At 42.3% G+C, this 16,779-nt stretch overlaps 2 protein-coding genes across 2 annotated transcripts; one reads left to right on the top strand and one right to left on the bottom strand.

Moving 5' to 3' along the window:
* Positions 1–15: 15 nt before the first annotated feature.
* On the bottom strand, positions 16–4,641 carry psmd6 (proteasome 26S subunit, non-ATPase 6). Its single transcript, XM_086168827.1, has 8 exons — positions 4,333–4,641; positions 3,449–3,654; positions 2,292–2,437; positions 1,992–2,211; positions 1,746–1,854; positions 1,460–1,628; positions 308–385; positions 16–214 (listed from the first exon to the last, which is right to left on the bottom strand). The coding sequence occupies exons 1-8, from the start codon at positions 4,475–4,477 to the stop codon at positions 118–120; spliced, it is 1,170 nt and encodes a 389-aa protein (XP_086024953.1). The 5' UTR covers positions 4,478–4,641; the 3' UTR covers positions 16–117.
* Positions 4,642–6,305: 1,664 nt separating this feature from the next.
* On the top strand, positions 6,306–14,289 carry slc2a9l1 (solute carrier family 2 member 9, like 1). Its single transcript, XM_086168950.1, has 12 exons — positions 6,306–6,335; positions 7,255–7,350; positions 7,461–7,621; positions 9,104–9,228; positions 9,316–9,445; positions 11,648–11,796; positions 11,928–12,115; positions 12,205–12,315; positions 12,436–12,537; positions 12,640–12,715; positions 12,858–12,985; positions 14,104–14,289. The coding sequence occupies exons 1-12, from the start codon at positions 6,312–6,314 to the stop codon at positions 14,287–14,289; spliced, it is 1,476 nt and encodes a 491-aa protein (XP_086025076.1). The 5' UTR covers positions 6,306–6,311.
* Positions 14,290–16,779: the final 2,490 nt, after the last annotated feature.

The following is a 16,779-nucleotide window of genomic DNA, read 5'->3' as shown; positions in this document are numbered from 1 at the left end:
ATACGCACTCAACAATTTAAACAAATTTTTTATTATATACACAATATAAGGTTCATCTTGTCAGACAGATTTCAGATTTCTGAAAACCAAGAAGAGAAATGACAATATGGCCTCTGGTTACATGTTGATAACCCTGGACAGCTTCTGGACTCTGTTGAGGAGCAAGTCACCCTTTTTAATGGTTTCCTGGTACTGCCAATTTTTGCTATCGGGTCTGTGGAGAGGAAGTGATAAACAGTGAGAGTTTTGCCTCAGGTGATGCTGTCGCTTTCTGGGAGTATTTAGATCAGAGCAATAGCTGCATTACCTGTTGGTTTCCACAATCTCGTTCACTTTATCAATTTTGCAGTGAAGGCGGCCGGCAGCAATGAATCGAGACAGTTCTCTGAGGAAACGAAGGACGCGCAGTTAGTTCGACAACTACAATCAGAGGCAGTCACTCTTTAAACTGGCAACAAAATGAGGTTAGAAACTATTGATAAACAGCAAAAAAATGGTGTTTTCATGGTAAATTGTGGTTCTTGGTGGATGCTTCAAGAAACAGGGAAAAACTTTTCTCTTTCAGGACTATTTACTGCGCTGATGCTTGATCTGCCCCAGATCAGGTTAGGCACCAAGTTAGGCTATACAGTGTGTGTGTGTGTGTGTGTGTGTGTGTGTGTGTGTGTGTGTGTGTGTGTGTGTGTGTGTGTGTGTGTGTGTGTGTGTGTGTGTGTGTGTGTGTGTGTGTGTGTGTGTGCCTTTGTCAAAAAAAGAAAAAACAAAACTCACTAACCCAAGCTTACTGTTCTGTATATTTCCTGTGCATCTTGTATTTGCAAATGTTATTTGCAGTCCTTATGTCCTCTATTGTAAGTCGCTTTGGATAAAAGCGTCTGCCAAATGTAATGTAATGTAATGTTATGTAATGTAATGTAATGTAATGTAATGCTTCAGCACTCAAGCAAAGTATCCAAGAAGTGGCAAAAGAAAATTATTTTCAGAGCGCAGACTGAAACTGCGAATTTTTTAAACATAGCCTGCATTTTAAAGATATAAAATCTACCCAGATATTACAATTTTACTCAAACATTTCTCTTTGGCAGAGCTCATTTCATAAATATAAAAACAGAGAGACTGGAATAAGTAAAATTCACAAGGATAGGCCTTTAAATTACAGACACTACAAAAGACCGCAAACGATTAAAATTATAACTAAGAAAAAAACATTAAAATCTGACATTTGAAAAATAAAACCACAGTGATTTTGCCATATTTGTAACTTAGTGACGCTGTTGTGTTGGCCTTGCAGCTTCTTTACAGTCCACAAACTGCACCCACTTCCAAGGAATATGGAGGTCATGGGTTTTGGCACTTCTCTTGAGGAAGCAGCTTTTACAGTCCGGAGAAGCCGGAACTAAAGGAGGCTCTGACTGATGCGGGGCTTCTGGGGGTCAGCGTACGACATACACACACTTACTGGTCAATGAACTCTGTGCTGACGCCAAAGGCCTCGGCCATGTAGCCCAAGGTGAGGGAGCGGTAGGACTCCAGCAGCTGACTGTAGGCCTGGATCCTCATCTCCCTCACGTAGTAGCGGTAGTGTGGCGCAAAGAGCCAGTCCTTCTTCATCTCTTGCTCGACCATGGCTGCGTGTAAGTTGTGCATTAGATGTGTCGGTCAAATGCAAGCCATTAATTGTACAATAACTCTGCACGCGACCATGCAAATGGCCAGGCAGCTGGACCAATGAGATTTCGCCTCACCCAGGGACTGGAAGAAGACAGAGTAGCGACACTCGTAAAGAGAGAAGAGATACTGGCGTACAGCGGGTAGACTGTGCAGCACCTCCAAGATTTCTGCTCCCTTTATTACCTAGGAGACAAACACATTTCCAAACATTTGAGGACCAAAACATTGATCATGAACAACGCCATTAAATCTAGCACTACTCTAGTACACGCCCACACACACCCTGTGATTGTTAGAATGATCACAATGATCTTGCGGACCTTTTCACGGAGGTCTGGCCTTTTGAGGGCAATCATGCAGACGTAGACAGTGTAGGTGACGAAGGTCTTGTAGTCCATCAGCTCGTAGGAAGTAAAGGTGGACACTGTGTCCAGGAAGAGCTCAGCGGCTTGCTTGAAGTCCCTGATGGCCACACAGTAGAGACCCTGGTAGACCTTCAGGCGATTCCTCCGATCCCAGTCTCCTCCCTCTTCTATGAGGCTGCAGGGGGATTAAAAGGGAGGACCGTGAGTTCAGATTCCAAAGGACTTGGAGAATTTCAAATGGAACGGGTCCTTTACCTCTTTGCTTTTTCTGAGTTTCGCGTGATGAGGTCACTGTCCATGTAGAAGAGGCCGATCCTCAGCAGGTAGAAGACGATGTCTAGTCTGTGACCCAGAGCCACGGTCTTATCATACGTCTTCCTGAAGGCTGTAAGGGCGCCCTCCTGTGAAAACGTAAGACAAAATATGTCGAGCAAATGTATTCACATCAAAACTGATGTCTAACATCAAGAAAACAAGACAAATTAAATAATTACAGAGGAAATATTAAATAAGCTGACATTCTTGAAAAATACACTGCTCAAGTTGTGTTTAATCCCAACAGTCTTCAAATAAACAAATTGAATTCCAGTGGAATTTGATTCTAAATCTCTTACATCTGTATCAACTAATTTTGAATATACAATTTTGGAAAAAAAAAACAAAACAAACAAAAAAATTAATCTGCAGTGAAAGTAATCAAAAACGTTTTTGTCCTTGTGCTAGATTTGTAAGAGTATATTACAGGCGCAAAAAGTTTTAATCAGTTAGTGGCGATACCGCAATTTGATCACTGGAGGTCCAACAATTTTGCGCAAGAATTCACAAACAGATGGAAGATTCAAAATGCTTATTGTCATACAGGACTGTCTCAGAAAATTTGAATATTGTGATAAAGTTCTTAACTTCTGTAATGCAATTACAAAAACAAAAATGTCATACATTCTGGATTCATTACAAATCAACAGAAATGTTGCAAACCTTTTATTGATTTAATATTGCTGATTATGGCTTACATCTTAAGAAAACTCAAAAATCCTGAACATTAGAATATCATGAAAAAGTTTTTTTTTTTTTAATTACATTACAGAAGATAAAGAACTTTATCCCAATTTTCTAATTTTCTGAGACAGTCCTGTATAGTCAGGAAACGTGTTTCCCTGGACGGTAAAATTCTTATTTTGCTGTCCACAGTGAAGCAAGATAAGGAGTCAAATACAGGGAATGTGATCCAAAAAACAGCAATACTGGTTTATTTCATACTTGTGATATTACATAATGTGGATGCAGTTGTATCTGTCCTTAATTTTTAGTAGCGTATGACATTAGCAATATAAACTTGAGCAATGAATTCCCAATTGCCTTCACGATAGGTGTGTCTTATGCTGTTCCATGTGAGAGAGCTCTGCTGTTACCTTGTCCCCGATGCGAATCAGATATTCAGCTTTGGCCATCATTGCATCTCTGATCTCGCTCTCCCCAAGGTTCTTCTCTGCATCCTCCAGCACGTCATCCAGGCGTTTCAACTCCTCTTCATTTGTCTTCTTCATTTTACTCAACAGGTCACCGTCCAGCTGCCACTTCAGCTCTTTGCACAGGGTCTCATAGTACGGAGCCATATCTGTGACAAAGAGAAAACACGAGTTTAACGTACTGAGCAGAGTAGAAACTAGAGGGCTAGCAGATAAAAAATTTTTTATGTGTCATAATGTGAAGCATTGAAAGGAATACATGAATTATACATAAAACAAAGTTAGGCTGCACTAAGCCTGCCCTGTATCACCAACACCCTGTTCATAATTTCAATAATATTTACACAACTTACATAAATCCGACTTCACTGTGGACAGCAAAGTAAGAATTTCATTGTACAGGGAACACGTTTCCACACTGTACATATAATAAACACTTAAAATGTTTGGATCTTTAATATTCTGCTGCTATCATCTATTTATAACTGTTTTCATTCTACCGTGGACATCGTTTATTTAATATTCGTGTCTACCAGGGAGTCCCTATAAAACATCGTTATCTTTACATAATGACAATAAGAAACTGTCAAGTCTTCAGCACTTCCACGACGTTAAGCTACTGTCAAAACAATCCCAGCCAGAGTGGTTAGCTAGGTTAGCTTACGCTTCCAGTAGTTAACGGCTAAAAATCAAATTCTCGGTCGAAAATCCAGCTTTGTTAGCAGCTTGATAAAAGTAATATACGCAATGTTCTGCTCGTACAATACTCGTGAACGCAGTAACCAACGAAAGCCTGGATATGGATAAAAGATGAAATGCTAACTCACTGTTAGCTTTGATAGCATCCATTAGCTCCGTCTTCACTTTAGCATCCTGCCGGTGACCGTCCATTGTGAGCAGAAACTTCAGCTGTGCTATCCTCAAATCGGGGTTCTTGGGGAGACCCTCTTCCTCTAGATTCTCCAGTGGCATGTTTTCTCTTTTTCTTGGAGTACAGGAAAATACGTGAACGGAGGTTTTATTTGTTTTCTTCGTGAGTACAGATAATAGCCCTCGGAAGCAAAGCAGCTAGTCTGCGATGACTACGGAAAACAGTGGAGTGTGTTGCTTCCCCCGGACTGTCTGTCAAAGAGAGGAAACAAGAGGGACCGGAAACGTCAATCTGCCTCTAGCGCCCTCTAGTGGTCAACATGTAAACTGCGAAAATAAAAGTAGAATTTCTTGCAGTGTTAGAAATAATAGGCTTGAGAATTGTGTGGTGCAAGTTGCATAGAGGGAAAGAACATCATCATGGAATTACTGCTAGTTTAGGTTGTACTTTAGGGTTAGAGAAAATAGTTCCTCATAAAAATGAAACAAAGTCAATAATGTAACATGCTATGGTAGCAATGATAAATGCATAGAATGTGATACGATGCAGAAATGCAATGATGTAGCATGCAGTGATAGTAATGATAAATGCATAGAATGTGATGCGATGCAGAAATGCAATGATGTAACATGCAGTGATAGTAATGATAGATGCATATAATGTGATGCACTGCAGAAATGAAATGATGTAACATGCAGTGATCCCAATGCATACAATGAAGGCACTGATAGAAAATGTAGAGAAATGGCCTTTTACGCGTTGCTGTTTCCTTCATTGGTCGCCATAGACATTTTAATACATTGATTTTCAAGCCATATCTGGGCATATCTGGCATGATGAAAAGAGAGGTGGTGTTATGATTATGTTTATAAAAGTCAAAGTCAGCTTTATAGTCAATTTCTCCATATGTATTAGACATACAGAGGAATTGAGAAGACATTTTTCTTCCTGTCTCACATTTACAGAATAAAAATGCACAGCACAAAGATGAGACCTTTGTAATGGGATAATCATTTACTGCTAAATTGTTTGTATTTCTCCTTCGAATACCTTCCTTTATGACATATGTAACGGAAATTTGTTTACTGATGGTCTGTTGAATCATTTGTATTTTTCCTAACACTAAAGTAAACCGTAAAGTGCACAGCAGATGGGCACATTTTCAAAAAAAAGGAAAAATAGCAGCAGAGGTTTCGGTATGAGTTACGTTGTGCAAAACCGTCAGTAACATCAGCATGATGTATTATACTGTCAGTGCAGGAAATAGAAACCAAACTTTGAACCCCACGAGGGGAGTGCCCTTTAGCTCCACTGCATCCAAGAAAAACAAAATATTTCGATGGCAGATAATTTCCAAATTTTATCGCTCACTCCAAAACAATCCAGATGAATAATTAACTCAAGAGGATTTTGAGCAAAGCTGCCCCTTTTAACAACGTTTTCATGATGACTCTTGAAAATCCACTCAAAACCTTTTTATCTTAATTTCTTAATAAAACAGATGCTTATACACACAAGTATATGTCAACGATCAATTTCATGTTGTGATATTTTTAAATCTGACTGCTTGTTCAATAGCACAAACACTGTTTTCAACAAATGTAAAACTGGGCATTTTGTGCGTAGTTCTGTCTCAGTAGTTTCGGATTAGACATCATCTGAGGTCGGAATGAAAATCCAAGACTTTGAACGGGCATCAGCAAATGAACGCCTTATTGAAAATGATTATTTTGTGTTTCACTGCCTGGTATTAAAATATTTTACATCAATTATCATCCCTTAAAAGACGAAACACAATGCACACACATATCATGGGGGAAGTGCTAGTTACTTAATTTCTAGTTAGACAGTCTGGAGGGTTAATGATAACCAACCTATGATGCCTAACAGGGTCCATCCAGTCGGTACATGATAGCGTAAGGTGCTCTGGACAGAATGGAGACCCTGCGTCAACAACTGGTAGGCTTTCATCAACTTGTTTTAATGGAAAGCAGATAAAACTGTTATGAATTAAAACTGTGAGAATATTGCCTTTGAATTCATATTTGGATTCTCATGATAGATTTTTTTTTTTATCGCATACAATGAATATTACACTACGGAGAAATACATGATACTGAATATTTTTTCCGCTCACGTACCGTGTATTTTTTGTTTCTAGTTATTTTGTCTGAGCTCAGTGTTTAATCCAAGGTACAAGTTTTGTCTGAGTCATTCCACGACCCCAATCCTCCATCCACCCACCGCCATGAGTTCTGGTCAAGGTTTCCACCTAATATTTGTTATTCATAATTCATTAAGCCGGGTTGGGGGGGCGGGGTCGTCACACTGTCCTCGTTCAAGAAGCGGGATGAAATGATTTGAAATAAACGTTTTAACAATGGAGAACATGACAGTTCGCGATCGTATAAAAACATTGCAAATGTACAGGTGTGATATAGCTTGGACGCTTGGACGACGCTTGATACGCATGATAAAATTATCAATGAATGAAATGTTTGGTGACCTTTTAAATAAATGTGTTCAAAAAGAAAGAAAAAGAAATACAGAATGGAGGAGATAATAATAATCTGTATAAAAACCTGTTATTCACACTATTTGCAAAGGATTCATTGTGCTCAGTGGGTTTATATAACATTAATTTGTAAGTTTCTGTGCCATTTGTAGTTTCTGATTTAACCGTGACAAAGATACATGGGCGCCGATATTTCACATTTTCTAAAAAAAAATTTAATTGTAGAAAAAATATTTCCAACACGGACTTTTATTATAGAATAGTAGAAATACTGACCTGAGAAGGGGATTTTTTTTTTTTTTTTTTTTTTACATATTGTGTCTTCTTTCTCCTCTCACTATGTCTTTATCATTTGTTCTTCAGACCCGAGGCAATGCTATATTCCTTATCATTATCCTGGGGATCGGAGGATCCTTTCAATCCGGATACCAAATCACCGGTCTGAGTTCTCCTTCCCCGGTGAGAAACGTTGAAGGTTCACATTCAGCAAACTCATTCAGTTTTTCTAAATTACCCGGCAACCCAGCGCCCGACCTTAAAATCAATCATCTGTCCATCTTTTGCCGCAGTTCATCCAGTGTTTCATCAACAGCAGCTGGTATGAAAGGTATAAAGAGCCTCCATCTGAGGAGACGGTCACGGTCATCTGGTCCCTCATTGTGTCCGTGTACCCCCTTGGGGGGCTTTTGGGGGCCATCAGTGTCCAGTTTGTCTCCGGCAGGCTTGGAAGGTGAGCGAGGGGCGCGAAATGAAGCGCGATACTGATAGAGACCCTTTCTTTGTTTAAAAATAAGCTTAAAACCATTCACGGCCAGGCCCTGGTCAAGCCGCTCAGAGGTTTACTCCGTCCAGGGACGTCCCATCATGCACGTTTCTCCCTCCTGCCACTCGTCCTCGCATCCCTTCATCAAAGCATGACGGTGAATTAATATCTTTTGTCTACCGTTTCCCTGGGATCTCTCATTCGGCAGGTTCCAAGTGGACGTGACTTGATCTGATGCAACGATCTTCCTGGGCGTCCACCTATCAAGCTATTATAGCATCATGTCAGCTATAAGCACGAAGTATCTGTTAGCACGACTAAGGTTAGACAGGAATCCCCATGGACCATGATGTTTGCGGACGACATTGTGATCTGTAGCGAGAGCAGACAACAGGTAGAGGAATATCTAGAGAGGTGGAGGTATGCTCTGGAAAGGAGAAGAATGAAAGTTAGTCGCAGCAAGACAGAATATATGTGTGCGAATGAGAGGAACTCGGGTGGAACGGTGAGGCTACAGGGAGTCGAGATCAAGAAGCTGGAGGATTTCAGGTACTTAGGGTCAACAGTCCAGAGCAACGGAAAGTGCGGAAAAGAGGTGAAGAGACGGGTCCAAGCAGGTTGGAATGGATGGAGAAAATGTCAGGGGTACTATGTGATAGAAGACTATCGGCCAGAATAAAAGGAAAGGTGTACAAGACAGTGGTGAGACCAGCGATGATGTATGGACTAGAAACTGTTACAATGACCAAAAGACAGCAGGCAGAACTAGAGGTTGCAGAGATGAAGATGCTGAGGTTCTCTTTGGGAGTGACCAGGATGGAGAGGATCAGGAACGAGTCCATCAGAGGGACGGCACATGTTCGATGTTTTGGAGAGAAGGTCAGAGAAGCCAGACTGAGATGGTTGGGTCATGGACAGAGGAGGGCTGGTGAATATATTGGTAGACGGATGCTGGAATTGGAGCTGCCAGGCAAGAGGTCTGGAGGAGGACCAAAGAGAAGATTTATGGACGTAGTGAGAGAAGATATGAAGGTAGTTGGCGTGAGAGAGGAAGATACAGAGAATAAGGTTAGATGGAGGAAGTTGACTCGCTGTGGCGACCCCTGACGGGAAAAGCGGAAAGAAGAAGAAGAAGCTGTTAGCACGACTGGTTTTAGCATGATTGATCACTTGAGCCTGTCCCTCCCAATACCCCTCACACCCCCTCTATCACAGTCTTTCTCTCTAGCGCCGCCGCTCGAGGCAGAAGGCCGCCCGCTTGAAGCCGGGATCCGTCCGGGGTTTCTGCTCGGTAAAAGGCAGCGTTTCCTCACCGCTGTCGCCAAGTGCAAACACATGTTGGACTTGCTGTGTTCATCTTAAAGAGTGCGGTCCGGACCCGCTCTGCGTAGAAAGTGTCATTTGCGAATAAAACGGAATCGGACTTGACTCGACTTTTCTTCTCGTCAGAAAAAAGGCCATGATCGCCAACAGCGTTGTTGCCATTGTCGCGGCGGGGTTCATGCTGCTCAGCAAATGGGCCAAATCTTTTGAAATGATCATGGCGGCGAGAATCTTATACGGCTACTCCTCGGGTAAAACCACACATCCTGCCCAAACAGATACATCAGCTCCTTTTACTTCGACTTATTAAACATAATGGGTTTTTCTTTCTCTCGCAGGTTTGGGAGTGAGCGTCCAGTTGATGTACCTCGGCGAAATTTCACCGCGGAAGATAAGAGGCATGATCACAATGACCAGCGTCATCTTTGGATCCCTCGGCAAATTGTCGGCTCAGTTTTTCGGCCTCAGGTGTGAACTTTTCGTCCTTTGTGCGAGTATTTGTGTAGATTCGAGGCCTGGTTTCTATTTTTCTGAATAAACGGCAGTTTGAGGTGAGTCATCAAGTTTCCACCACCCGTGACTTTGGAAATGTGATCATCCGGAGGCGTCTAGTGAACTTTGAATGGATTTTCCGTTCAAAAAAATGCTCTTTTAAGGTCTTTTCGAATCAAGACACATTCGACGCCTGCAAAGATTAGGAGCGAATGAGTGAATCAATGATGATGGTCAATTTCACTAAGGCATTGAAACATTTTTCTGATTAAAATATTCTCTTTATAAACCGCTGATATGAACGAACCAACTTAGGAATAAACCCGCATCTTTAGGCTGCTCCCGTCAGGCGTCGCTGCGGCCAAAACACAAAGGGTGTCAAATTCATTTTAAGTCCAGGGACACATGGAGGAAAGTTTCTTTTCACGTGTGCCGGACGGGTAAAACCGTTGCATAATAATCGAAAACATTTTCACTGAAAAATTGCAGCTCATTTTTACACTTTGTAAAATAATCTTAACTCTAGAACACTAACACTGGGCGATTTTCACTCACACAATTCTTGCCATGTGATTTTCATTGTGTTGCCATTGAGTTTTATGGATCCTTGAGTAGCTTCAGGATGGTCACTGATGTTATTAATTATATGTTTGTTTCCCTCTTCCCATCGGCTCAGTTATAAATAGATGAAAACTGTATTTTATCCAGGATATTCTATTGGGTAAAATATACCCAATGTTAGTGATGGTGTTACTTATTTTAACGTTAAACCCGTTCGCCAGCTTGATCCGACCCGTATGTTTGACACGCGTGCTCTTGACCTCCTGTCCAACCTTTCTGGCCAGATCTTCCGTCCAAAGCATCTCAGTCTGACTTGATCTCGAGAACATCCTCCTCCTGTCTTTTCCTCACCGGACAACATAACCGCTTCTCACCCTCGTCTTCCACGCCTGTCCTTTCTTTCCTGCCGATACTCTTTTCTCCACCCATTCCATCGACCTCCACCTCTGACTCCTCTGTCACACCCTCGTCACACCTCCCGGCGGTCTGTCGGCTCTCCGACGTACTTCTTTTTCCAGACCTAAAAAGGTCCCGTGCAGCTCCCTCTGACCTTCACCCTACTTCACCACCGACATGCTCAAAGCGAATACTGCACTGCTGTGTGTTTACATTTCGTTTTCTATTAAACATCAACCTAACCGCGTTCTCGATATCCTTTGCATCCTGCTTATTTTTGTTTATTTTTTGTCATCGCTATTGTCGTTCTGTTTATGTTCGTGTCCTTGTCGTTGTCGTTTTGGTTGTCTCTTCACACCCTTGCTGTATTTTTTTTTTTTTCCATTCTGTTGTCTATTCCTATCCTTGATTTTGTTGTTGTGGTTCACTCCGCTGTCTGTTTATTTGTGCATATCTTTTGCTATCTTTTAATTGTCTTCTAATTGTCTCTGTATTTATATTTATGTATATATATTTATATAAACCAGGGGTGGCTAAACTTTTTGCCTCCGGGGCTGAATTCACTTTTAAAATTTGGCAGATGGGCCGGGTCAGCACAAGATATGATACACATAAAAAAATGCATTTGTTAACAGTACATATCAGAATCCTCTGGACATTTGTCCGAATATCGTCTGACATTCGCTTTGAAAATAAAACCAGCTTGGTTTTGAAGGCTCTGACATTTGCTCGCATTTCATGCACGCACCGGTTTTTCCCTTGCAGCTTCACGTCCATCTCGTTCATGCGTCAGTATGTCCACTGTGAAGGGTAAATCCCAGATCACTGTGTCATACAGCTCAGGAAAATTCTCAAGTGTTTCCCAAGTGTTCTCAAGCAGCTCCAAAAACTGAAATAATCTCCCCCATTCATTGATACAATCATTCAATCATTCATGTCAAGTATGAATTCAGTAGCAATCATTTGGGGGCCGGATTAAAAAAGGACCAACGGGCCGGATTTGGCCCGCGGGCCGTAGTTTGCCCACCCCTGATAGAAACGCTTTGAATCTTAAATTCATATTTATTGTACTATAACTGTAACGCTGCTTTGAAAAAAGAACTTCCCCTACGGGGAACAATAAAGTCTGTCTGATCTTAACCTTCATGGTGAAATGAACAAAAACAAAAAAAAGACTGAAGCTACAGTGTGCTGCATCTTTTTTCTCCCGCTGGTTGTCAGTGAGCTCCTTGGAGGCAAGGAACTGTGGAACATCCTCCTGTGTCTTCCCGTTTGTTTCTCTGTGGCCCAAGCGCTGGTGTTACCTTTCTTCCCCGAGGCTCCGAGATACTTGTTCATCGAGAAAGGCGATGACAAAGCTTGCAAGAAAGGTACAAGGGGCCTCTTTTCTGATTTCTGATTTTACGTAGCGCCGAGGAGTTTCGCTCTGCGCGACTAATACCCGACATGGTGGACGGTATGTTCGGTTTGCGGCCAGCGTGCATGATCTTTTGTGGTTTAGCTCTCCAGAATCTGTGGGGCGAGGGAGACTACCGGCAGGAGATGGATGAGATGTTGGCCGAGCAGGCGGTCATTAAGGAGTCGCCGCCGAAAAGCCCGCTGCAGCTCCTGAGAGACCGAACGGTGCGATGGCAGCTGATCACCATGTCCATCATCTACTGCTGCAACCAATTATCGGGCGTTACAGTGGTGAGGACGGGCAGGAGGTCGCTCCCAATGCAATGTACGGACAAAAACCTCTCATTCGATCAAATATCATCATTGCCTTCCCTCCCCAGATCGGTGCGTTTGCGTTTGACATCTTTCTGAAGGCGGGAATGCCAAAGGATCAGATTCGATACGTCACTCTTGGAATTGGAGTGACTGAAATGATCACCACCTTCTCCTGTGTGAGCAAATACCGAAATATTCACTTGAGCTCTTTAACCGCATACAAAGCAAACAAACAAACAAACAAAAAAAAAAAAAACCTTATTCTGTCGGCTCATGTCTCCCTCTCTGGCCCTCAGGGTCTGGTCATCGAGCACGTCGGGAGGAAGCTGCTGTTTTGGGTGGGCTACGGTGTCATGGCCACCTGCTTGGTATTGGTCACGGTGATGCTAAACTTGAAGGTGAAATAAATATCGTGCTTACCTCGTGATAGTGAACGTGATCAAAAAATCCCAATAAACTTGTAGCATCTCTCATTTGCTGTATCCGATATTGCCTTACAGGACTTCGGCATTTGGTTTTCATACATCACTGCTGGTTTGGTTATCATCTTCATCATCTTCTTCGGAGGAGGACCAGGTATTTTGACTCTGTGCAGAAAAAGAAATACAATGATAAATCAGAAAGATTAGAAAAATGCAGGCATGTGTGACATTTGGCGGAATGCAAGCTGTTTTATTGCTGAAAAAATAACATAAAACTTGCCTTTTTTTAAATCCAGGGGCGGCGGCAGGGACTCTCAACAATGAACTCTTCATCCAGTCCAATCGCGTGGCGTCTTTGGTCCTGATGGGGCTCCTGCGCTGGCTGGTGTTTGCCCTGGTGGGACTCATCTTCCCGTTCCTTCTTGTGAGTACAGCCTCCCTCATGCTTAAAGACAAAAAAAAAAAAAAAAAAAAAAAAGTTACTTTGCAATGTATTTTTTGCTTCAAAATTTGATGACAAAATTATTTTTTGATTAAATTATTTTTTGATTTTTTGATTATTTTTCTTTTCTTATTTCTATAAAAACACAAAAACGATAGCAAAAAAAAATTTAAAAAAAATGGGCACATTTAAAAAGATTGATTTAATAACCAGAATAGCCTTGTAAACATTATACCTCCTCTTATCCATGATACTAATCAATTTTCTGATAAATTCTAGTGGCAAATTTCCCACAGTGACAAGATTTTCTCTTTTAACTCAACAATATTTTCAGGATTTGATTTCATCAATTCTTTTTCAATAGTATTTTCTAATATTAATTCGTCATGTATTTTTTTAGAGGAACAGTTCATTACATGTAAAGATTTTTATAAGTTACCTGTTTACCTCCTTTGCAATAAAACAAAGGAAAAATTTGAACTTAGTGTTACTTCTAGGTAATGATTTTACTGGTCCGGCCCCCTTGACATCAAATTAGTTTGTTGCCCCGAGACCAAAATGAGTTTGACACCCCTGTTTTAAAGAGCGTGGTCCAAACTTGCTCTCCATGGAAAGCGTCATCAGAAATCCACGGCGTGATTTGGTGAAAAACAGATATATAAATAAATATACTGCTCAAAAAAATAAAGGGAACACTTGAACAACACAATGTAACTCCAAGTCAATCACGCTTCTGTGAAATCATAGTGTCCACTCAGGAAGAAACACAGATTCATTTTGACTTGTTTTAAGGACATTACATCAAAGTTGGATCAGCCTGGAGTTTGTTTTTACACTTTAATTTTGAGTGTGATTCCTAATCCAGACCTCCATGGGTTGATACAATTGATTTCCATTGATCATTTTTGTGTGATTTTGTTGTCAGCACATTCAACTGTGTAAAGAGCAAAGTATTTCATAAGAATATTTCATTCATTTAGATCTAGGATGTGTTTTTTAAGTGTTCCCTTTATTTTTTTGAGCAGTGTATAAATAAGCATAAATAAAATCAGACTTGACAACCGCAGGCATTCAAACATTCAAACCTTCCTCACCTTCAGGACGCCTTCGACTCCTACTGCTTTGTCTTCTCGGCCTGCGTGTGCCTGCTGGGATGCCTGTACACGTTCCTCCTGCTTCCCGAGACAAAGGGCAAGACCTTGCTGGAGATCTCCGAGGAGTTCAAGGCCATTACCGTCCGCGGCCGAGCCGTCCCGGAGGAGGTCGGACCTTCCACCAAGTTATGAGACTCTAAGAACCGAAGCGGCCTCGGGACCGAGGACACGCCGCGATCGGTGTGTGAAGTTCGGAAGCCTGTGGCCCTTCTGAGGCCGATCCCACGCGTGTGTCGCGTCTGTGTGTGTGTTCGCTTCCTTCTGCCCCCGACACCATTTCGGCGTGAATTGTGTGTGAATATCATTCGGGAAAGTGCTATTTCTTTACAAGCCATATAATTTGACCTTTTTTTTTTTTTTTTTTTTTTTTTTCCGAGAGCATTTTCACCCGTTACGTATGCCATCCATCATCTGGCCGTTTCGCAAACATGTCTCGCACCCTCGGGGAAGTTCATCTGTGCACTGATGTCAAAGGGAAAGAGGGTGTGGGGTTTGCAAGGAATGCTGTCAAGATCGGGCTGAAAAATAGGACGGAAATCATGCACTCCCGGGTTCGCCCTTAGCTTTATGGGTTTTTCGTATTTTGACAGAATTGTGTGTCTTATTTGGATGAAACCGACGCTTTTTAAAAGGCATATTATGTTTTTCTGTCTTTTTTTTTTTTTTTTTTACAATATTGATTATTCCTTGAAACGCGTCCAAAGAAACCCAGACGCGCTCTCGTCTTCAACTTTGTCAAAATAAAATCTGCACCTTTTCTAAATTTGTTTCGATTACAGACCGATGAATTGGATTTAAAAGGATATCCTTTCAAGACGCGGAGGTTAGCGCTTCACGCCAAACACCCCGAGCCTCTTCCACCTTACATCAGCACATTTGTAACGTATTTATACTTTCTCTGCTCAAACACGATACACGGCAACTTATAATTGCCCTCTGGACATTTAACACCGAAGCAGATTTCTGTTCTTTTATTTTTTTTCCCCCTGCATGTTCCCCTGGAGTCTCTTCCCGCACCATCACAAAGCCCTATTTAGGAAGTCCCGGCCTTTCAGAACTCAATCTTTCAGATACTCATAAGCAATAATAATAGTTTAGTGATTAAAATCCTGTGTTGCCTTATCGCTCGCCAGCAGCTGCCGTACACCGGGGTCTTCATTAGCTGCCAAACACGCTCGGTCCATAGTTCAGCTCTCGGAGGATGCGAGGGGATGTGATTGACGGCGTCCTCGCCGGGGCCGGTCGGCTCGTAACGAAGTCCTGCCGGAGGAGGATTAAGCGAGGCATTAATTGGTGTGAGACTCTATTTTTGCACTCGTGGGTTCCCGGCATGCAACCGGAGGTGCTTTGGTAGGTGTAAAAATAATAAAACATAATAGCAGGGATGATTCATTTGATTCTTATTCAAAGCATAAATGCACTCCGATCCTAAGCCTTATTGCTTAGTAACTGCGTTGGCTACAAGTCACTCCGGCGGGTCGGATATTAAAATACGACTGTAATGGTGGAGGCACATCAACAGATGGCGATATTCATCTGCAGAGACGCAGCGTCACACAAACTCACCGTGCTCGTTCCTTCGGCCCGTACCAGACTCCACGGAGAGGTTCCTATTCGGACTGCACAGATGAATGAGCGAGTGATCGGCTCAGAAATAAAATGAACTCCTATGATGAAAAAAAAATACACATATCACATTTTAGGAACAGGCTTTGAAAAGTAAAGTGGCCGTGCTGAGATTCCTACTGTTCCTTGGTCCTCGTGGGATCGATCGGTCCGACGGCCCGGCGGACAGAAGCTGTTTTCGAACCCGTGTGTCCGTGATTTCGGAGAGCGGAAAAAACCGACAGCAGATTGACGACGAATGCGTGAGTTGACCGGTTTTGCACATTTCCTTCTTCACATCTCGCCGTTGAATCCTCATTTCTTCAGATTTATTCTGTTTTCCAGAAACACAGCCGTCAATCCATGCAGATTGACACCCTCCAACCCCTCCCCCCTTTTTATCATCGATTAAACACACCTATCATGGGCGCTTTTTTTTTTTTCTCTATCATGCAGGACTAACAGAAGCTGTGGGTTTTGGCATCTTTGCAACATCGGGTCTCAACCGCTGATACTTGACATTTTCTGCCGGGGATGGAAATGGGAAAAATTCAGGGCCCTGAGAGACGCCTGACCCTACGGATAAATCCATTCTGACTTCTACGAACCGCTTTAGTACCGAGATTAATAGTTTTGCCCGTTTTATCGGTATGAATTAGGAAAGAATCCCCAAGCGATTGTGTATTTGAACGCGTCGCCGATCACCCCGCCTCGGAAGCGGCATTCGAAATCCTCGGCTGCAGACTAAAATATTCCTCTGGAAGAAAGTTGTTATTCTTCTGTCTCTCCGCCTGGCAACACTGAGCTCACAGGCAACCCTGCAAATCAGAGAGGAGCGAACGTGTTTGGATGGACTACAGATTACATGAGTCACTGTTTCATAAGTCTCGAGTTGTAAATTCGCCTGCTTGATTCCTCCGGCCAGCAGGCCCACACACGCTCCTCCGCGTGTCTGAGTACGACTTTTATATCAAACGGCGCCAGTCAGAGGCGTAATTTCACCCGTTCGCATTGTCT

This window comes from Fistularia commersonii, chromosome 21 (genome assembly GCF_037954325.1).
Source record: "Fistularia commersonii isolate RoL2024-O1a breed Wild chromosome 21, RoL_Fcom_v1.0, whole genome shotgun sequence".
NCBI lineage: Eukaryota > Metazoa > Chordata > Actinopteri > Syngnathiformes > Fistulariidae > Fistularia > Fistularia commersonii.
Note: the sequence above shows the minus strand (reverse complement) of the source record. Positions and strands in the feature narration are given on the sequence as shown.